This window comes from Rhinatrema bivittatum, chromosome 2 (genome assembly GCF_901001135.1).
Source record: "Rhinatrema bivittatum chromosome 2, aRhiBiv1.1, whole genome shotgun sequence".
In the NCBI taxonomy this organism is placed as follows: domain Eukaryota; kingdom Metazoa; phylum Chordata; class Amphibia; order Gymnophiona; family Rhinatrematidae; genus Rhinatrema; species Rhinatrema bivittatum.
Genome location: NC_042616.1, coordinates 600,734,795 through 600,757,948, shown reverse-complemented (window position 1 = coordinate 600,757,948; position 23,154 = coordinate 600,734,795). Strand labels below are relative to the sequence as shown.

The following is a 23,154-nucleotide window of genomic DNA, read 5'->3' as shown; positions in this document are numbered from 1 at the left end:
AGTGGGTCCTGTCCATTTGTTGAGGGTATCAGTTGAACTTCTTGGGTGTCCCCGCAGACTCTTCCCCCTTGCCCATCGTGGGGCCAGTCCCTGCATCAGGAAATTCTCTGGGCGGAGCGCTCTGCCCTTGTAATGGCCAGAGCAGTAGAATCTGTACCTCTGCATCAGCAGAGGCAGGGGCTCTACTCCTAATATTTCCTGATTCCGAAGAGAACGGGGGGGGGGGGGGGGCGCTCCACCCTATCTTGGATCTAAGGGTTTGAACAAGTGTGAAGAGAAAAGTTCAAGATGGTCTCACTGGGGACACTTCCCCTCCTGCAAAGAGGGGACTGGCTTTTGCTCCCTCGACCTAAGACGCATACGCCCACAGGAAGTATCTAAGATTCCTTGTGGGTGACAGCCACTTCCAGTATAAGGTATTGCCATTCGGCCTTGCTTCAGCCTCACAGGTCGTCAAATGCTTGGCAGTAGTGGATTTATTTATTTATTTAACTTCTTTTACTATACCGATACTCAAGACCAGGTCTTATCGTACCGGTTTACAATACAACAGAGGGGAAACCAATTAACATCTAGGTAGAAAGTAAAGTTACATTAAACAGGGAGCGTAAAACATGGGAGATGGAAGACAGGACAGATTTTAAACTATAACTGGAGTGATAAATATAATCAACAAAAACAATATGTTAGTGATACATAAACAGAGATTTATCCTAGGCGATTAACATGGTATGTCCAGTGGGAGAAGGAGGGGAGGTGAGTAGGGGGGGAGAGAGAAATGAGGAGGGGGGAGGGATTAGGAAGAGGTGGAAGGGTGAGAGTCAGTGATGGTTGAAGATGTTCCTTCAACGGTAGGCTTCTGCGAACAGCCAGGTTTTCAGTTTCTTTCTGAATGTTAGATGTGCACATCTGCTAGCTGGGGGTGCATGTGTTTCCCTACTTGGATGATTAGCTGGTCAAGAGTACCACCCAGGATGGGGGTGCTTTGTTCCCTATGCTTGACCATTAAGGTGCTGGAGTCCCATCTCACCCCATCGCCTCAGCTGGACTTTAGTGGTGCCAGCTTGAACGCGTCAGAGGCCCTGGCCTTTCTTCTTCATGATCGGGCGCTTCCTCTATTGTCTTTGGCAGGTGACAGGTGTCTGGCTTCTGCTTTGCTTGCTGGGTCACATGGCCGCATTTGTTCATGTTACTCCCTGGGCTCGCTTGCATATGTGGAGGGCTCAGTGGACCCTGTGGTCTTAGTGGCAGCAGACCACCCAGGACCTCAATGTATGCATTTGCATCACGCCGCCTCTCCAGACCTCTTTTCTTAGTTGGAGAGTCTGCCCAATCTGGAGCAGGTGGTTCCTTTTCAGCCACCCCCCCCCCCCCCGACCCAGATTGTACTTACCACAAATGCTTTCACCTTGGGTTGGGGTGCGCATGTGGACGGCCTCCACATGCAAGGTCTTTGATCCGCTCAGGAAGCCCAATGACATAAGCTTCCTGGAGCTTCGAACGATCAGGTATGTGTTCTGGGCATTCGGGATCTCTTGTCCAACCAGGTGGTCCTGGTACAGACAGACATCCAAGTGGCGATGTGGTACATAAGAAGCAGGGAGGTATGGGATTGTTCCTTCTGTGTCAGGAGGCTGTTCAGATTTGATTCTGGGCTCAGTTCCAGGGTATACTGCTCCAGGCAATCTACCTGGCCGGGACACAGAATGTGGTGGCAGACCAGCTGAGTCAAGCATTCCAACCCCACGAGTAGTCCCTGGATCAAGCAGTGGTGGATCACATCTTCCACATTTGGGGGATCCCTGACGTGGATCTCTTCACTTATCCCTGCAACAAGGTGAGCCACTTCTGCTCCCTGTACTGGGGAGACAGCCAGCCTCTGACAACTTTTCCCACCATTGGGGTGATGGCTTTCTGTATGTGTATCTTCCTGCTTCGCCTGGTTATGAAGACTCTCCTGAAGTTCTGGCAGGATATTGGGGGGGGGAGGGAACCATGATTCTCATTGCCCCTCGTTGTCAGACAGGTATGGTTCAGAGAACTGATCGGTCTGGGGACCTCCTTGATCAGTGCAGGCTGTGCATTGCGAACCTAAAGGCAGTGTCTGTGAGTAGCCTGGATGTTGAAAGGCTAGTTTTGATCTCTGACATGTCTCGGGTCCTTGTAGCTTCCAGGAAGCATTCCACCAGGAAGTCTTATAACCTGAAGTGGAAGAGGTTTTCCTACTGGTGTGAGTCATGGCTTTGATACGTTTTCTTGCCCCACTCAGAGGTTGCTTGACTACTTGCTGCACCTTTCGGATACTGGTCTGAAGACCCACTTGATCAGAGTACACCTGAGTGCCATCGGGGCCTATTACCAAAGTGTTGACAGTTTGCCTGTCTCCATGAAGCCCATAGAGGGCCAGTTCATGTGAGGCCTGCTTCAGCTGAAGCCTTCCCTGCGGTCTCCTTTTGTGTCCTGGGACCTCATGTGGTGTTGGCTTGGCTCATGTGAGACCCTTTCAAGCCACTATGCTCCTGTGATCTGAAATACCTGACCTGGAAGGTGGTCATCTTAATTGTGGTCACTTAGGCACACAGGGTAAGCAAGCTTCAGGTGTTGGTGACGTATCAGCCCTACACGAAGTTCTTTTATGATAGGGTGGTCCTCCATACTCACCCTTAGAGTTCCCGCCTAAGGTGGTGACTGATTTTCATCTTAACCAGTCAATTGTTTTGCCCATCTTTTTTGCCAAGCCTCATTCGTACCAGGGCAAATGGACTCTGCACAGCTTGGATTGCAGAGGACCTTAGCTTTCTACCTCAAGTGGACAGCAGGCCACAGACAGTCCACACAGCTCTTCATTTCTTTTGACAGGAATAGATTGGGAATTGCAGTTACCAGCAAACACTGTCAAACTGGCTGGCAGATTGTATTTCCTTCTGCTATGCGCAGGCAGGCCTTCAGCTTGGAGGCCACGTCAAGGCTCACTCTGAGCCATGGTGGCTTCAGTGGCCTACTTGCGAGTGGTCTCCATGGCAACAATCTGCAAGGCTGTGACGTAGAGTTCTCTCCACACATTCCTTGCCCATTACTGTTTGGATAGGGATGGCTGACATGACAGTTTCCGCCAGTCTGTCCTTCGGAATCTTTCAGTGTAAAACCCAACTCTTCCTGCCTAGGGACGTTTTTTCGGGTTCAGGCTGTCTCCCTCTGTTCTCCACAGCACCAAAATTGTGACCATTGGCTCCAGGTTTAGGTGCCTGTGGGTTTACTAAAGTTCAGGAACAGCCTGTAGCTACATAGTCACCCATGTATGAGGACTACCATCCTGTTTGTCCTAGGAGAAAGCAGAGTTGCTTACCTGTAACAGGTGATCTCCTAGGACAGAAGGATGTTAGTCCTCACAAAACCCTCCCACCACCCTGCGGGGTTGGGTTTCTCCTATGATTGTTTTATTTTATCATAATTCTATGTTACAAGACTGAAGAGGGACCACGCATGGATAGTGGCATGCTGGGCATGCTCAGTGTGCCAGTCAAAGTTTCTAGAACTTTGACAAGTTTTCTGTGCCAGGCTCCATCTGATGAGATCACTTGTGTGTGAGAACTACCATCCTGCTGTTCTAGAACACGTATTACAAGTAAGCAATTCTGCTTTACTACATTAACACAAGTTTATACTTTTCATAAAGGGGCTCCAGAAGGGAAAGGGGAAGGTGATTTTTACACAATTATGGCAGGAACACACACATGCATAGACATGCGCGCATACACACGCATAGACACAAGTATGAAATGCTGTACAATTTTTTTATATAGTTTGTGTATTTCTCTAATAGTATCAACATTAAGGCAGTTTGCCCAACTGGTGAGGAGTTTGTTTGCTTTTTAAGTATCGGTGTCTCTGAAGCCTGGGTGAAGTAGGCTTGTTACTAGATGGGAACTGTCAACAGAGCGGAGTAGCCTTCTCCAGTTTCAGAGTTTGGAACAGAGGGGAAGGTGTCAGTTGTTACAGTAAAGTCCAGTACTAGTGCATGATTCCTTGTCATGCTTCTGTTGCAGATTCTGACTCGGAGCACTCAATGAGTGGATTTGAAACTGTAGCGAGTTTTTCCCTGGAAGAGGAGAGTGTGAATTTGAACACAAAATCCTCCAGCATGTCTGAGGAAAAGCAGCATGGAGTTGGGAGTTCTACATTTAATGGCATCAAAAAGCACAGGTAGGATGACATTTTCTTGAAGGTGCGCTATCACATAAAATGATGCAGTAATACTTGAGGCTATGAGCAAGGAAGTTTTGGCGAAGTCTGCAGGAGTGCATTCCTGCCCTCTTTTTTTTTTTTTTTTTTTCTTGGCATCTGCAAATCAAATAAAGGCTGCCATAGAAAACCTTTTTTGTATATCCATGTTATAGTACTATATAATGTTTCTAGCATTCTTTATCTGTTCTTGTTAGTGTGCTGTCGTTTGTGGAAATGTTAGTTTTAAATTGTAAATGTTTGTGTACATTTTTTATGACTTGTGCCTCCTGTAACTTTTCCGCTTCCCGTCACTCGATCTCTTTATGGGTATCGTTTATAGGATTAAATGGTTCTGTTGCCAGTGTGAGGTCACAACAAAGGTCTCTGCTTTAAACAAGGGAGAAATTAACTTTGTACTTCAGTTTTTGACCACCACCATCTTCTTCTTTTTTTTTTTTAATGATTCACTTACCTTAAACTGAGTAATTGTTCTCAATTTTTCGTCGCCAGAAAAGTAATGAAATAAGGTGAATAATGTACTCCAAGCTAATGAGGTGTAATAGACACCACTGTTCTCCAATTTCATTGCAAGCTACAGGGGCAGTTTAATGTGCGTATGTGTTAATTTTAATTCGTATCCTAACCTTAGTGTGTGTTCTAAAACTAATTTTCTTTTGCCACTTTCAAGGCAAAATGGTTATAAGCAATTCTCAAGCCTTGTGATAATGACAGATGCAAACAAATAAAGGAAGGCTCGCAGTCATGGCTTCACTGTCTTAAGTTGGAGCTTGGAAATGTGCTGCCTCGTGTTGAAGATCTGAGATGAGAATTTGCAAATGTGCTGCATTTTACCAGCCTTGACATGTGCCTTGTTTAGGACAGGACATTCTGTAGGGGGGGATAGTTTAGAAATGCAGAAACTGGGTAATGCAGTGTGACGAGGGGCCTGTGACTGACGGGCTCACAGAACGTCTTGCTGCTTGAGGCAGTTTTCCCTTTGTTCCCTCGGGTGTGAAGGAGCATCTCCAGAGTCTTCAGAAGCAGAACTGTAGAGAGGGGCCTGTGGCTGTAAACAGTTTGCACACTATTCAGAGGCTCCTGCACTGTGTGGTGTGTGCTTTTTTTTTTTAACTGTTTATTTTTGAAGGTATATAGTATAAAGTACAGAGGGTCAAAGTAACTCCATAATGTTATGTAATATACTGTATCTTAACCAGCTACCATCTTAAAGCAGCAGTTCCACGTAGTTGTCAAAATGTATGGCCTAGAAAACCCTGCTTGTGGAGAGTGGGAGGAAGGGCATGGCATCAATACCTTAAAAAAAAATAGAAAATTGTTTTTATTAATGCACGTTTTTAATTGCTTCTTGCTGCTATTGGCCTGTGGTGGGAGGGGGCTAAGTGAAGGGCAGCCTCTGAGATGTCAAGTTAAATGCTTTCTGATCGGACATTGCAGTGGAGCCTCAGAAGCTAGAAATACGGGGAAAGAATGGAACATATTTTAGTAAACTCTTTAATATGTAACTTGCATACCTACAGCACGTGAACGTAATCTGCTTTGAAGCGCCTGAAAGGTGGAATATAAGTCAAATAATTAAATGTATAGAGGGACTAACTTAACGCTTAAAATATTGGGCCAGGACCCAAGAGACTTAAGCTTCAAATCCTGCTAATGTCGCACGAGCTCACTGTGACTGTGGACAGACACTTTAGCTTCCATTTGCTCAGGTAGCCACTGGCTTTTTGGGGCAGGGATTCATTATATTGGTATATAACTTGTTTAGCTTCCTGATTTAAGACAACACAAAAGTATTAAAATACATTTGAGAAGTAGAGAAAAAATGCATTATGGTGTTTATCACAGTAAAAGAACAATTAGATGGGGTGATCTGCCTGAAATGTTAGCAGAGACCCCAGAAAGGATAAAAGTTCCAATATACTGGCTGAAATATAACAATTCAAGCTAAATTAAAAAAAAATAAAATTCTAAAGGAACTGTTTTTATTTAGTTTCTTAAAGATCAAAATCTTCCAGCAATAACTACAACAGCCATCTGCCCAAAAATGATGCATAATCATTTTGGTAACCAGTCTGTGGGACAGAAGCTCTGTTTCAAAATCATTTGCTAAAATCTATTTATAAGCATGTCAGAAGTGGGATGTGAACCAAGCAGGGATGTAATTTTAATCTCTTAATTTCTCACAAGCACAGATGCACAGTGAGGGTGGAAAAATTAGTATTCTGCTACTTAGGACTTGTTCTATGTTTTTATCCCTTTCACATTTGAGTTTTACAGGTTTAAATTGCTGATAAATGTGGGGCGAAGCAGGATGTTTAGTAGTGACAGAATTCTGAGAGGTCAGTAATTCAGAAGAGGTAAACCTAGGTAGCTGAATTCTGATGGAAGTAAGCTTCAATGGACATAAGATGGTAAATGTCGACAGTCTTAAGAAACCATCTTTTGGTCTCCCAGGTTTGAAGAGATTTCTGCCACCTGGGAACTGATGCATCATGTGTTTACCACAAGATATGATTTTTAAATCTATTTGACTGTAGCAAACTCAAGAGAATAACAAGGTGCAAAAATGTGCATAGTTGCTAGGGGGTAGAGGGGAAGGGGCAGCTGCCTTCCCACCTTCAGAACCCTAAAATATGCAGCAGCATTGGTGATCACTTTTATTACTTGGTTATTTCATGCTTAGTAGAGAAGAACATGAACAGTGACTGTGCTTGTGTGTGTGTGTGATGTTACTCTTAATTTCTTAATTGCCTAAGAGAAAATACTAGGCAATGTATATATAATTAAAACATTCATAATTAAATGCAAATAACACAAAACTAATATAAAACACACAAAACAATGTAAAAACATGCAGTACATAAAGTTAAAACAAATATAAAACTGTTAAGACCTAAAAACAATCCAAAATTGGCCTAATAGAATTTCAATAATAAATATAAATCCTCTAAGTAGCTTACTGCCATGTCTTAGCATTTCAGAGAGCATTATTGTAAAATTAAACAATAAGCCAGCCTAAAAAGAAAAGTGTAGACTTTGGACTGTTTAAACTATTTGCTGCCTGATCCCTTCTGGTAGAGAATTCCAAAAGGTTGGAGCAGTAACAGAAAAAGCATAATCTCTAGTTACTGACAGACTAATTTGACGTGCTGAGGGTTCATCTAAGAGAGTCCTCTTTGCTGTGACCTTAAGGCACAGGTAGGATATGGTCTTAATAAAGCATTTGTCCAAGGTTCTTTGTCAGATGAAAGCTTAAATGTGAAGGAATGTTAGGAAAAGCTTACTTTCTCTTAAAAAAAAAAACCAAAGTCTTAGTGATATCAATATATTTAGGTGCCATACTAAAGGTGGCAGGAGAGTGGATAGTAGGTCTACTTTGGGCCCATGAATTAAGTTTGGAAAAGTTAGTTAAAAAAAAATGTTGACTTTTTTAAATTGGACCCACTGTAAAATTGGTAACCAATATAAGCCAGCCAGTAATATCTCTGGCAGTAGAATTCTGTAGATTGGTCTTAAAGACGAAGTTAGCAAACTTAGGTAAACAATATTACAGTAATCTGTCAATGGGAGAATCTACATTATCTAAAATGTTTAAGCCCAGATAAGTCTCAATTTTAAAAAAAAAAAAAATTCCTTTTTGTGATGGAAAAAGGAAATCAATCCAAACCCCTAAATTCCTGATATTTGAGTGAAGGGGCAAAGTAAAAGCCACCAGTATTGATAGGAGAAAGTTTAGGAGGGGGTTTTTGTATCAAAATCAGTTTGACACATTTAGTGTCAATTTATTAAATAACTTGCCTGTCTAGTATTCAAATTTGTATCAATTCAGTTGTAGATTTCCAAGAGGATTGCACACGAATTAAAAACTAAATATAGTCTGCATATATCTTATAAGCTTCACAAAGGCTTGCTAGAAGCTTATAAATAGGGGCCATGTTGACAAAAAAAACAAGGTAGACTATGCAGAGCCCTGTGGGACTTCCATTTTTTTGAAGTGAAACAATTAAAACACTTTTTCCCAATCTGAATTTGCTGAAAATGTTGAAGATGCAAACCAGTTCAAAAACACACCAGTAATACTACATTCCTTAAGTCTATATAGCAAAATATTATGGTTCATGGTATCAAAAGCCAAAGAAATATCCAAGGAAAGAAGAACATAAATATTACCAGCACCCAGACCTCCCAGTATCTAAAAGGGAGATAATTAAAAGTTCAGAGCTGAAATCCTTCCGAAAACCAAACTGATTGGAATCAAAAAAAAAATTCAACAATTGTTTAGCAACAATCGAATCAGAGGTTTGCCAAAAAAGACACAGAAATTGGTCTAACTTGAAGGGTCACTACATTCAAGGCCTGTTATTTTTAATAATTTTCACTGAAGCTTTCTTTGACTAGAGACAATGCCTTGAAGAATAGAATTAACTCTGTCAACGAAGGAGCAATGCAATCTTTAGAGGCCTTAAAAACAGCTACATCACAAACATTAAAAGGGTTAAAAGGAATTTAATCTTGAAATGTACTGAGAAACGTCACTAGCAGTTGCATCCTGAAAAGACCAAATGTGAGAGCTATCTAATGGGGAGGGGTTATCATACCAGTTAGGTACTAAAGAAAAACCAGAGGCAATTTTAGAAACTGTAGAAGAAAAAGTTAATTTGTCCCAACTAGGTGTACCTGGTAAATCTGTCTTAATATTGCCTGGGAAGAAAATACTTTTTAGCTATTCTAAAACGTTCTCTAGGATTGTAGCCAATCTCATGAATATGTTTGGCAAAATAACTCCTTGCCTGGGTAATCAAGGTTTTATATTCATTCAGTTGAGATTTTATAAAATTGAAGATTTTCCTCTGATAGAAACTTGCACCATTTCTGTTCACAACTCCGAAGGGATCAACGAAATGCCTTAATCTCAGAAGTATACCATGGAACAAATTTGTCAGTCTACGATGTACTTTAATGGGGCAATTTGATCAATTTTTCTGATTTCATCCGCCCAGGAAACAGCTCTGTGCTTTCCTCCTCCAGAAGGACATTAGAGAGAAACTTCCCCTGCAAAAGAATAATATAATGGAATCTGTCAACTCCTAGCAAACGGTGTCAGAAATACCAGCATAAGTTTTACATACATGCTGATTGCAACCAGATTCAGTATCACAGCGTACTGGGAACACTACCTCCCAAACTGGGACATAAGTATAAACAACTTTGAAATCACTATAATTGAAGATGTGGCTATATCATTAAGCTTTTAAGCTTGATTAAAAACAATTTATTGCAGTCAATGGCTTTATATTAAGACAGCCGGATTTATTTAGTAAATAAGGGCATTGTGAATGTGTGGTACATGATTTTTGTGAATGGATTCAGTCGTACAGGCTTAATGACTGCAACAGGTAGATAGTATGTTAACACAACTATAGGTCTGTTTAAAACTGATTTTGATTTTAATATCTATTATGTAGGTTTTATTGTGAATCACCTTGACCTTTTGATAGTGTGATAAATAATTTTAAATATTTGATGTGGAGAAACATGACAAGCTGCATGGTGTTTTTTTCTGTTACCAACTATTCATCTTTATAATCTTTCACTCCCTCCTTATTTCATGTATTTTTTTTTTTTATTCCTATGCTGTCCTAGAACATAAGATGCCATACTAGGTCAGACCAAGGGTCCATCAAGCCCAGCATCCTGTTTTCACTACTCCTCTCTGTAAACAAATATTTTCTTAGATTATACCTGAGTTTACCCCATTTCACACACATCCCATAACTCCTAGTTCTAGAGCCTCCTTTGAGAGGCTCACTTCCACTGCATGGAAACTTTGGAAGAATTTAAATTTTTCATAGCTCCCCTATCTTACCTTTCCTCTAGGGTATACATGTTTAAATCTGTCTCCGTATGCTTTTGAACGAAGAACACTGACCATTTTAGTACCAACCATCTGGATCAGCTCAAACCTGGTTTATATCCTTTTCAAGTGCAATCTCTAGAATTGTACACAGTATTTCAAATGAGGTCTCACAAGGGTCTTATTACAGGGGCAAGTTCACTTTTTTTTTTTTTTTGCAGACTATTCCTCTTCCTATCCAGCAGAGCATCTTTCCAGCTTTTGCCACTGGCTTATGCTCCCGTTTGGCCACCTTGAGAACATCAGATATGATCACCCCCAGATTCTGTTTTGTGCTTAGAATTTCACCCACTACAGTACTGCTCCCTTGGGTTTTTGCCGCCTGAATGCATGACTCTGCATTCTTGTAGCATTAAATCTTAGCTGCCAGAATCTAGACCGTTCCTTGAGCTTTGCTAGATCCCTTCTCATGGTTTCCACACCTTCCTGGCTATCTACCCTCTTGCAGAACTGATCCCTGCAGCATGCTGCTAATAAAGCCCCTCTCTTCAGAGTGAACTCCATTTAAACTACCCTTTTTTGCCTCTTACTCAACCAGTCTGTAACCCAGTCGCTTAGGGCCTATACCAAGGACATTCAGTTTATAAGTTGCCTGTGCAGAACTATGCCAAAGGCCTTATTGAAATCCAAGAACACTACATCTAGCTCTCTCCCCTCATCCAGCTCTCTGGTCACCCAGTCAAAAAAACTGATGAGGTTGTTCTGACAAGAACTACCTCTGATAAAACCATGCTGCCTTGGTTCTTAAAATCTATTGGATTCCAGAAACTGCATTATCCTATACCTTGGTGTTAGTCTGGTGTAGTAAAAATGACACAAGGCAGGTGGCACCTTATAGACTAACCCATTTATTAAAGCATGAGCTTTTGAGGACAGTCTATTTTATCAGATGCTATCCAAAGTGGATTCTGTCCTCGAAAGCACATGCCTCAATAAATGGGTTAGTTTATAAGGTGCCACTTGCCTTGTCATTTTTCCTCAGTTTTAGCATCTATTTCCATTAATTTGCTTATCACAGAGGTCAAACTAGCCAGCCTGTAGTTAAAAGCTGCCTCCTTACTTCCACTTTTGTGCAGAGGAACTGTATATTCCTGACTTCAGCCCTCCAGAACTACTCTCAACTCAAAAGAAGCATTGAAAAGAGCAACTAGAACTTAACTAAGTTCCCTGAAAGCCTTCAGATGTATCCCGTCAAGCCCCATTCCTTATCTACTTTTAGTTTAGTTGCTCATGAACAGTCTTCTCCATCAACAAGCAGGACTGAATTAGCAATGACGAGCAGTGGCTTCATCCAGTGCCAAAAGGACCCATCTCTCTAGCTCAGTTTTATTACTGAGCATGCGTAAGAGTTCCCACATGAGTGCTGCCTCATGAGCCCTTCAGTCTTTTTTTTGTTTTGTTTTTTTGTCTGAGCCTCCACCTAGACATGTTCTGTATTTCCATTTTTCTTAATCCTTTATCCGAAGTTTTTCTTCCAGTTCTAATTTTTTTTTTTAGTATCCTTGCTGTCTCAGCTGCCCCTCAACAGAACTTTTCAGTTCTAACAAAACAAACTAAACTGTCAAGCTCTAGGAAGGCCACTTAAGTTGGCTTCAAGGACTGTTTTGTGGCCGCAAGATATCCATCACCAATGACATTATCTGTTATGTGCCTGGGACCCAATCATGAAGCAAGAAACCCATTAGATGACTGAGGGGTTAAAGGGGCTCTTAGGGAAGATAAGGCCATTGCAGAAAGACTAAATGAATTCTTTGCTTCTGTGTTTACTAATGAGGATGTTGGGAATATACTGGTTCCGGAGATGGTTTTCAAGGGTGACAAGTCAGATGAACTGAATCAAATCACTGTGAACCTGGAAGATGTAGTAGGCCAGATTGACAAATTTTAAAGAGCAATAAAACACCTGGACCAGATGGTATACATACCAGGGTTCTGAAAGAATTAAAAAATGAAATTTCAGGTCTATTAGGTTACAAACTTTATCATTAAAATCATCCATTGTACCTGAAGACCGGAGGGTGGCCAATGTAACCCCAATATTTAAAAAAGGCTCCCGGGGCGATTCGGATAACTATAGACCAGTGAGCCTGACTTCAGTGCTGGGAAAAATAGTGGAAACTATTCTCAAGATTAAAATCACAGAGCATATAGAAAGACATGGTTTAATGCAACACAGTCAACATGGATTTACCCAAGGGAAGTCTTGCCTAACAAATCTGCTTCATTTTTGTGAAGGGGTTAATAAACGTGGAAAAAATGATAAAAGTGAACCAGTAGATGTAGTGTATTTGGATTTTCAGAAGGCATTTGACAAAGTTCCTCATGAGGCTTCTAAGAAAACTGCCTATCTCATGACTTTTTAATGTCCTTTCGTGGATTACAAACTGGTTAAAAGATAGGAAACAGAATTAAATGGTCAATTTTCTCTGTGGAAAAGGGTAAACAGTGAAGTACCTCAGGGATCTGTACTTGGACTGGTGCTTTTCAAATATTTATAAATGGTGCTTTTCAAATATATTTATAAATGGTTCAGGGTAGTTAAATCACAAGTGGATTGTGATAAATTGCAGGAAGATCTTGTGAGACTGGAAGATTGGGCATCCAAATGGTAGATTAAATTTGATGTGGACAAGTGCAAGGTAATGTATATAGGGAAAAATAATCTATGCTGTAGTTACAATGTTAGGTTCCATATTAGGCGTTACCACTCATGAAAAAGGTCTAGGTGTCATAGTGGATAATACATTGAAATCATCGGCTCAGTGTGCTGTGGCAGTCAAAAAAGCAAGCAATGAGGAATTATCAAGGAAATGGTGAATAAAAAAAAGTCATAATGCCTCTATCATTCCATGATGAGACTGCACCTTGAGTACTGTGTAGAATTCTGGTTGCTGCATCTCAAAGATATAGTTGCGATGGGGAAGGTACAGAAAAGGATGACCAAAATGATAAAGGGAATGAAACAGCTCCACTATGAGGAAAGGCTAAAGAGGTCTTTAAAATCGGGAGGTCTAGAACAGGTAAATGTGAATCTGTTTACTTTCAGATAATAGGAGGACTAGGGGGTCACTCCATAAAGTTAGAAAATAGCACATATAAAACTAATTGGAGAAAATCTTTTTCACTCAACACACAAGCTCTGGAATTTTGTTGCCAGAGGATGTGGTTAGTGTTTGGATAAGTTCTTGGAGAAGTCCATTAACTGCTATTAAGCTGACTTAGAGAATAGCCACTGCTATTACTGGCATCAGTAGCATGGGATCTACTTAGTGTTTGGGAACTTGCCAGGTACTTGTAGCCTGGATTGGCCACTGTTGGAAACAGGATGCTGGGCTTGATGGACCTTTTGATCTGACCCACTATGGCAGTGTCTTATGTTCTTAATTGTTATGACTGTGGTCAGATGTCACAAAGATCCCAGAACAGGACCTGGAAGGTGGAGGAACTCTGCACGTCAGTGAAAGGTTAGCCATTTCAGGAGCCCAACTGTAGCAGTGGGCTCCTGAGACTCTTCAATTCAGGGGTCAATCAAAATGTGAACTCAGCACACTTGTAGGCCACTTCCCTCTCTTCATGGAACTTAATAGCACAGATTAAGCAACTTTTCATTGATGCTGGTGGCCTTGTTGTCGATACTTGGCGCCCTCTCCACGCATTTTGTGCAGGAACAAGCATTGGGAGGACTGAGGATTCGATTTGGGATAGTCTCTGGCCAGAAAGCAGGAAGTTTATCAGTATTCTCTCCTGGTTACAGAGAAGTTTGAGCACCACTTAAGCTGGTCTGTTTTTGAATCATTCAACACTTGGGAAGATCCTCTACAGCAGCTATAGGGGCATGCTGGTTGAGGGCCAGTAGCCTCAGGAGTATGGTCACGACAAGTTGGCAAATGTCCATTGTCCTGGAAACACTCTTCTGAGAAGGTCAGAGAAACTGTGGCCCAAATTAAGGAGCAATATGCAACTATTCATTCCTTGTCAGCCGGAATCGAACAGTCTTTCTTGAGATGCAATTACTTGGCTTTTAAGTACTCTTTTTTTTTTTTTTTTTTTTTTTTTTTTCCCCCCCCCCCAGAGATGCTCCTTCTGCCAATTTTAGTGGTATTGTGCCCCACCTGCGCTGCTGCATCAACCTCTGGCATGTGGTTAACCGCATGCGACATGAGCTGAAGCTGCTGCTACAAGCTAAGACTGGGACTAGCTCTTGAGTCTCGACCCTCAAACTTTGACCCCTCTGGTAGGGGGAAGGCTTCATTAATTCATTGAGCGATGGAAGCTCACCAAGAAACATTGGGCTTTCAAAATTTTGGAGTCAGGTTACTGTTTGCATTTCTCTCATCCCCTCTGTGCTCCATCTATGTTTAGCCTTCAATCTGGATCAGACTCACTCAAACCAGATCCGGCTCAAGGTGAAGTCGCTCCTCCGCCAACAGGCAATAGATCCTGTCCCTCCCAAAGATCATGACCAGGGGTTTTATTCCCACTATTTCCTTATTCCCCAAGAAGTCAGAGGGTTTTAGAACAATCCTGGATTTACCAAGGCCGAACAAGAGCCTTGCCTGTAGTAGGAATAAATACATTTGCATCCTAGGGCTGTACCCACTGTCTCTGAATCTGAGGAAGGGGAGGTGTTTCTTTTTTGGGAGTGGGATGGGGCAGTGGGTGAGATTCCAGGATTTGCCGAGTATCTTCCTTATGCTGAACATCTCTTGAGTATGTGCTTTTCTGACGGTTGCTATTGGGGTTTTTCAGTTCTTTGTTCATCAAGCAGCCAAAAAAAGAATTTGGCTGCTTTGATCCACTGGAGAGAATGGGTGAGAAGTCACATGCTTGCACTGCATGTGTACAAAATCAACACACTGCTGTATTTTGTTTAGTGCTGAACAAGTTCTGCTGAAAGCTGATTTTGCCTTTGCATTCAGAGCAGTTATTTGGCTGGCTGCCAGAGAGACTATTGTAGAATTGATCACAAAACCGCAAACAAGAGGTGGTTAGAGCCCCTTAGCTGTTACTCCCTCCTCTGTCTCCTGATGCTTCAGTATCCGTTTCCAGCCCCTCATGTTCCTCCTCCAAAATTGCAGCCAGGTTTTCTCGTTACCAGAAACACACGGTTTGGTATGGTGCTGCAGTACAGTTCATGCTTATTTAGGCTTCCTTTATTAATCTTTTTTGTGACTGTGATAGTATTTAATGGGTAAGTATGTTCTGAAGCTTTTGTGTTCACATTGGGCATTGCTCCTTTTACAAAGCGAGTCCTCCTTAGGATTTAAACACTGAATCTTACTAAGATTAGAGTTCTGGACGTCAGGAAAGCCAACTTTTCAGGTATGCGATAGTGTGCATGGTGCCCTGTTGGAACTCTGCTCAGCAAGCTCTGTGCAAAAGCAGGTTAGGAGGGAGAATGGTACGGTACCCTAAGGAGCCAGCAGAAGTGGTAAGAACAAAGAGGTTAGCATTCTAAAAGGCAGCACATTAAAAAGAAAACCAAAAACCCCACTGAGGAGGGTAGGCATGATTCAGGAAAAGAGGTGGGAGCAGGGAAGGCTGGTGGTGGTGGTTAGAGCGAAGGCTCCAGTTGATAAAATGAGAAGTGTAAATCTTTGGGGGGTGGGAGGGAGCAGAGATTTAAAGATCTAGAAGGGGGATTAGGTAAAATAAAGGGAGAGAGTGGGATTTGCAATGTGCAAAGAAGGGGATCTGCAAAAAAGACATTTGTATGTTGCTCTGCTTTGCTATTTAAAGAATAAAGTGAAAGTGGTGGGAACCAGCATTGAGAAATATGAAATGATTACAAATGATTACAAACCCAAAATTATAGAGGAGGGGGCACTTGAAGTTCTTACGCAAATAAGAGTGGATAAGCACATTGGACCCAATGGCATACACCGCCGGATACTGAAAGCTCAACAGTGTGCCCCCTCCCAGCTCTATTCAGCTTGTCCTGGCAGACGGAGATGTTCAAGGGACTGGAGGAGAACAGATGTAGGTGTGCAGCACAAGTGGGGATAGGGCGAAGGCTGGCAACTACAGAGCCACTAGTCTGACTTCAGTAGTGGGCAAAACAATATTAAAGAGAGTGCAGCACCATGAAACAAATAGACATCAGGGCATTAGATAACATAATTTCACAGAGAAAAAGTCCTGTCACTCGATTTCTTTCAGGTGTCAAAAATGTTGTATTAGGCAATGTCTGTTGCACCTCCCTAATACTTCGGTAAGGTTTTTTGACAATATTCTGCATAGGTCTTCACTCAGTTTACAACTTTTTGGCCTGTGCCCACATGATCTAGCTTGAGACAGTGTACAGAAAATTCCCTCGGACCCCCTTAAAGGACTGGGCACAGCCCACTCGCCTGGTTCTCCTTAAGATTGAAACTGCAGGGAATCCTGGGTGAAGGGAGGAGCCCTAGTAGAAGGGTTAGGTGGGTCCAGGGGAATGAGACTGTGTCTCAACATATGAGAAGACCTGCTATGTTTTTTGCTGCAGTCTCATTCTTGAACTGATTGAAGTACTTTTATCCAAAATAAACTTCCTTTTGTTTGGAGCACACTTTTTTTTTTTTTTTTGCAATGGACATTGGATTTCTTTTGATTGCAAGTGTGTCCTCTGCCCAGTTTGGTTCCACAGGTTTGCCTGCCCTCAGCCCATGACCTAGGTGAGACTGTTTACTCCATGCTTTCTAAGGCTAAGAAGGTGACCCTTTGGAAATGGGGGTTAAATGCACAAAATTCATTTGGGGGACAAAGTGAAGCATTTCAAGAAAAGCATACCTTGCCATCTGTTGAGCACAGGGGTGGGTCTATTATATTCTGGGGTCATGTGGCAGTCAGTGGCCCAGGAAAGGGTGGAAGGAAGGATAGATTCAACTAAATATCAACATTTCCTAGAAGCTAATGTCCCACAGTCTGAAGAAACTGAAGTTGAACTTGGATAATTAAACAGGACAATGATCCAAAACGTACTTCAGAATCAACCATGACAATAGTTACAGGAAAGACAGATGAAGATTTCGCAATGGCCTTTAATCCCCAGACTTGAATATTGTTGAAAATCTATGGAGTGATCTCAAACATGGGCCATGTGTGGAGAACTAAGAATATTTGAGCTAGAAAAAAAATTCCAAGAGAGAGACTAGAATGACTCTTAACTACAGGAAACATTTTGAAGATATTTCTGCTAAGAGGTGCTACAAAGTACTTGTTGAAAACTTTTTTACACATGCCATGTTTATACTGTGGTCTTATTATGAATCTTAATTTTTTTTTAAAGGCAGATAGTAATTGTGCATTATTTTCAAAAAGATGTACCCTGTAGAAGTTGGCAGTTTGTCAGCTTAGAGATTCATTGAAACGTAGTTTGATCGCGTTGCCTAAATGTTTGCACAAAGCTGCATTCTCTACCCCAAATGCATGCTGTTAACCTTTAGCTCTGAGTCCTGAAGTTAACCTGGCCAAATAGTCTCAAACATCTCTAGCTGCTGATCTTAAGATGCTACTAAATCAGTACAGCTGGAAGCTGGATGATACTTCCAGAGCTGCCACTTGGCAGAGGAGCCTCCATGCTGTACTGAAGAATCCACCAACGCCAAAACTAATCGGAGAAAGTTCTTTTTTACTCAGCGCAGAATTAAACTCTGGAACTTGTTGCCAGAGGATGTGGTTAGTGCAGTTAGTATATACAAGTATAGACTTGTATCTGCATATTCTTAATCTAAGTGCATACTATTAAGTTGACTTAGAGAATAGCCACTGCTATTACTAGCATCGGTAACATGGAATAGACTTAGTTTTTGGGTACTTGCCAGGTTCTTACGGCCTGGATTGGCCACTGTTGGAAACAGGATGCTGGGCTTGATGGACCCTTGGTCTGACCCAGTATGGCATGTTCTTATGTGCCCTTGCTCTAGCTACTACTATCTGTTTCTGGTTCAGGGCTCATCTTATCCATCTGAGATAAACGGCAGCTGGTTGCAAGCGTACAAAGCCTAGTTCATGCATTCTTCCCAGTAATGCTGGCATTGCATCTAAGCTGTAATACTTTTTTTTGAAATTCCAAGGAAGTCGCCTTCCTACACAAACTAATATATTTCAAAGGAAAGAATGTGGCACCTATCCTTAAACAGTAAAATCTTAATTTTGTTTTCCAAAAATTAAAATCAAAGCTCTTTATTTATGAACAAGTACTTGCGGCTTTTCTTTCTTTTGTCCTGTAGCAGAGCACGTCCTGTAGAAATATACCAGAGCACCTTACCTAGCAGTTGGCAGAATTTTTCACATCTGTACCTATGAAGAGAATTAGTTCATTTTAAATGTAAATGTTTAAAAATTGTAGGCATCTAAATGTGAACATAACCAAGTTTTTAGAAGTCAAATAGTAGTAACCCATTTAACAGTGGAACCTTTTTGGAAGTCACTTTCTCATTTTTTTGGCAGATTTGGTAAGTTGACCTGGAGCAGCAAATAGAACTGATACTTAAAAGAAATACTATTCTTCCAGCACAAAGACTTGTATCTGCATATTCTTAATCTAAGTGCGTACTTTCCAAATCTGAGTGTGTTTGAAGCTTATTTGTATTGCCAGGTATTCAGAATTGCTAAGAATCCAGTTGAAAAGGAATGGTTCCTCACCAGCATCTAGCAAGGAATGTATTTATGCATGGTGCAGATTTTTCTGCCTTCCTCTACAATAGCAGAGAGAGATTTAAAAAAAAAAAAGTCTATAGATGCATGCTTCCACTTGGTCATTGTACCCCAAGGCTCCACTGTACAGACTTAAGATCCACATGTACTGGGTTCTGGGAGGACAGTCGCTGCGATGGCTGGGCTAGCTATAGGGGTTATAAAATGAGGAGGAGGGAAACCCAGCACTTGGGAATGAAGGCTTATGGCACTAGAGCCCTATGAAGGCTGGCTCTGAGCCAGCAGCCCAAAAGAGCTGGAGGAAACTCCCTGAACCAAAAAAGAAAAGTGGAAATAAGTGCACATAAGGCATAAACATATTGGTTCCATTAAACCTTTGATTGTTGTACCAATAGCAGCCTTGTAAATGATGGCAGAAAAAGACCTATTGCTCTATCCAGTCTGTCCAGCAATTTTTTTTTTTTTGGGGGGGGGGGAGATAGTAACTACCACGCTGTTCAGGTTACCCCCTACTCTCTGTTAGGAGTAGTAATTGCCACTTTGTGCATGTTACCCCAGTTAATACAGTTTACCACTTTCCTTCATTTCCACCCTATAGCCATTAGGGATCCTCTGTTTATCCCATGCCCTTTTCAATTCCATGGCCATTCTTGGCATCACTCTGGTTTGTTTTCAAATAAAAATATGCATTCATTTTACAAAACACATGTTAATTAGCCAGATCTGTTCCTTTCTGTAAGAGAGCTTGGCATATGCTTAGGACGTAGAAAACAGAGTATTTACGTGTGTGTAGGTGATACATGCACAGGTGCTTTCCCTCAGCTGTGTTAGTGATCTCAGCCTCGAAGAAACGAGCTTCCCCTGGGATAAGAGGTTACTCTGTGTTAAGGCTGACTGCGTCTAGTACTTTTCTGAGCTGTTTTATGGTGCAGGTTGCCAGGTCTACCACAACCAAACGACAGTTGTTTCATCATACGCCAACCTGATCTGTATACTATGCATCTCTCTGTGGTATCTACGTTTATAAATAGGGATCAGCTGACTAGCGAATTGTTTGTGTTGGATATTTTTTGTCATATACAGGCCCCTTATCTCGTTGAGCTTTTTTACAGGGGGGGGGGACTGCAAGGAGGAGAGGGGCTTGTTTGCATTTAATTACCAAGTTGGTTTTTTTTTGTCCACTCACCCTTAAGTGTAGGTACATTTAAAAAAAACCAAAACTCTAAGCCAGTTTAGATACTGCAGAAAACACTAATACATGCAGTGTTGCTTATTTCTCTAGTTCTGCCAGATATGTGTGAGACAAACTGCTCAAAAGAGCTTACAGTGTACTCAAGAAGATGAGGCTTCTGGAAATTATCATGAGCTTGGTTAAAATAAACCAGGCTATGATCAGAAAGAGCTGAGGTTTAATAGTTAAACTTCAAAAGGTGATTTATTTTATTTTGGGACACTTGAATATGACCAGGAGGAGAGCACGACACACCATTTCAGGAAAGCTATTCCAGATAAAACAGCCAAGAACCCTGAAAAGCATGAAGTCTGTGGTTATTGATGGAGGAGAAGGGCACGGATAAGAGTAGCTTTCCCAATTAAATAAGAAATCACGAGGTGTGCGAAGTGCATGTACTTGCAGGTAAGCAGGTGAAGCATGAATTATATGCAGAAGCAGATGGAAAGCTGGTGTAGTGATCTGAGAAGAGGGGGTTACATTGTCAAAAAGGAGGAAGCTGAATTTTGCCCACTCTATAATGGAGCTTACATGGTTTAGTGGGAGACCTTCAAGAAGAAGCAGGTTGCAGCAGTCTTAAACAGGGGGTACTGTGGATGAGGTTTTGGTAGTTTTCAGAAAGGAAGGGTTGAGACCAATCTAAGGGATCAGTAACGGTGCTGTGGACTGCCATGTGGAAGGGCCTGGGTTGAATTCCTGACTCTAGCTTTCCTCTGCCGGGTTGGCGAGGGCTGGCGATGCTGCGGAAGTGGCACTCAGCAGCACCTGAGGGGAGGGAGTTAGTTATTGTGCAGTGGTGATGCCTTGTGGTCAGATTTAAGACCCATGATTGCAGGATTCCAGAAAAAGCTCTGAAACATGTATGCTAGCCGACTGCAATAACTGGATATAAAATAGGGAGAAAACTCTCCGGGTAGTTGCAAATGAAAGTTCGTGGCACTGGTTTCCAGCTGTGGTTCTAGCTGAGCTGGAAGTCAAAAGGAGCAGAAGGAAACTACTGAGGTAAAAAAGGAAGACAATTTGGAGGCAATATGGAAAAAGAAATGACAGGTTTTAGCAGTATTTTGGATATGTGCAAAGAAGCAGAAAGAGGGTTGAATATGAATTAAAGGTTACAAACAGAGGGACCTGAGACAAAAGATGAGAAGCTCTCTCAGCCACTTTAAGATAGTAGAAGGGAACAAGTAGACTGAGATTTAGAATTGCATCCTTAGTGTAATTTCTTGTGCAGAGGTAGATCTGGGAGTTGACATAAAGATGGTATGTGAAGCTGTGGGAGATGAGAGCATCAAGGAAATTTAATGTAGAGTGTGCTCAGGGACCTATGAGGCACATCCATTAATGAGATAGTAGGAGAAATCCACCCAGGATACACTAAAAGTACGATGGGAGAGAGAACCTTGGAGGCCTGAAATGCAAGTGAGGACAGTGTGTCAAGAGTAGATGGTGGTCATTTGTGTCGAAAGTAGCAAATAAGTCATGGCTGAGGCTGGCATTGGCCATAAAGAAGTTGCTGGTGATTTTTGTCTAGTTCTTTGTGGAATATAGAGTAGAAGTAGATTTGACTGAATCCGAGAGGCTTGAGGTGCAGGAAGATCAAGTGGAACATTAGAGGAGTTTGTATGTGAAAGAGTGAAAAGGCAAATGGAAAACAGGCAGTTAGTATTTAGTAAAGTGTGTTGGGTTTTGCATGGTTCAGATGCTTTCTGAGAGGCAGATCTCAGACTATCTCCTGAGCCAACAAATCATCTGCCCTAAGGAAACTCCTTGCAGAGTTCCTCAAGGTTCAGTACTTTCTACCATCCCCTTCAACACTTGCGTTCGCCCTATCTGATATTGCTCAGTCCTTCAACACTGAATGCCATCTATTTACCGATGACATTCAACTCTGAACAAAAACTGGAACTAGCCAAACCATGGTCATTGCCAACCTAAAAAAAAACTTTTAACAGCCCATTGGCTTGACAAATATAAGCTAAAGCTTAATTGTACCAGTTCTGAACTCCTTTGCTCAAGCCATTAGGGAAAGTAAGATTGATAGAGATCATCCTTGACTGATTTGTGCTTACAGGCCAAAGAATCTGTACATAGTCCAGGAGTGCAACTTAACTACCATGTCTTGGAAGTTCATATCACCGCTGTAGTAAGGTCCTCCTTTGCACATATAAGATGGATTCGTCAACTGCGCAGTTCATTTGAAAAACACAATCTAGCTATAAGCATTTGATATTCTGCCTTTTCTTTAAGATAGGCCCAAGGCAGATTGATAAAGTATCACTTTGATCACCAACCGTTTTACTCCCACAACTCTCTATTCCATGGCATTTCACAACATAATCTTAAATACCTCCAGCTTCTACAGAATGTGGCATAAGACTTCTGTTAGGAGCTAAATCCTCTGATCTTGCAGCTTAGATTGTAATACCTAAAGTACCTGAATATAATCTGTTTTGAAGTATCATGAAAGATGGAATATGTGATAGAACTGAGATGGAATCTCAGTTCTAATAACTTGTTTTTCTTTGATATAACTTTGCTCTAATGTTCAAAGGTTCATTGTAATTCCTTTTAATATAACACTGTTCTAATGTTCAATGTAATTCCAACTTTGGTTCTCTGTAAACCGATGCGATATGTCCTTTTGCATGAACGTCTGTATAAAAAAAAAATTTAAATATAAATAAAAAAAAATAGTTTGCAAAATCTATTAGCTCTCGATCAAAAGTTGGATATAATTTAAACTAGTTTGCCTCATTTACAAATGTCTAAATCAACTGGCACCACATTCTCAGTGGCTGACCATCTGCACCCCAGCCCCACCATATGTTGATCCTCCCAGCAGGCTCTCCTGTCTTTCCCACTGCTGACACTTAAATTGACTTGCATGAGGCTTTGTGCCTTTATTTGCTTTGCATCCAAACTATGGAACGATCTTCCCATCAGTTATGGATGGAAATGTGGTATCTTTCTGAAAGAAACGCAAAGCTTGGTTCTTTAGTTCTTCCCACATCAAATCCCTCTACTCCTATCTCACTAGTAACTCAAAGTCCCTCTTGGGGATACCAGCATCGCTGACTGTTGCTGTTACTTATCACTATATTCTCCTTCTAACAAACTGCCCATTGTGGCT

The 23,154-nt window shown here is 41.5% G+C and overlaps 1 protein-coding gene across 5 annotated transcripts in view; it reads left to right on the top strand.

Moving 5' to 3' along the window:
* OSBPL1A (oxysterol binding protein like 1A) overlaps window positions 1-23,154 on the top strand; it is a 546,359-nt gene that overhangs the window by 414,380 nt on the left and 108,825 nt on the right. For all 5 annotated transcript variants that reach the window (XM_029591150.1, XM_029591146.1, XM_029591149.1 and 2 more), the window contains one exon: window positions 4,047-4,203. In XM_029591150.1, coding sequence (XP_029447010.1) covers window positions 4,047-4,203 — 157 coding nt within the window. The remainder of the gene's footprint in view (window positions 1-4,046; window positions 4,204-23,154) is intronic.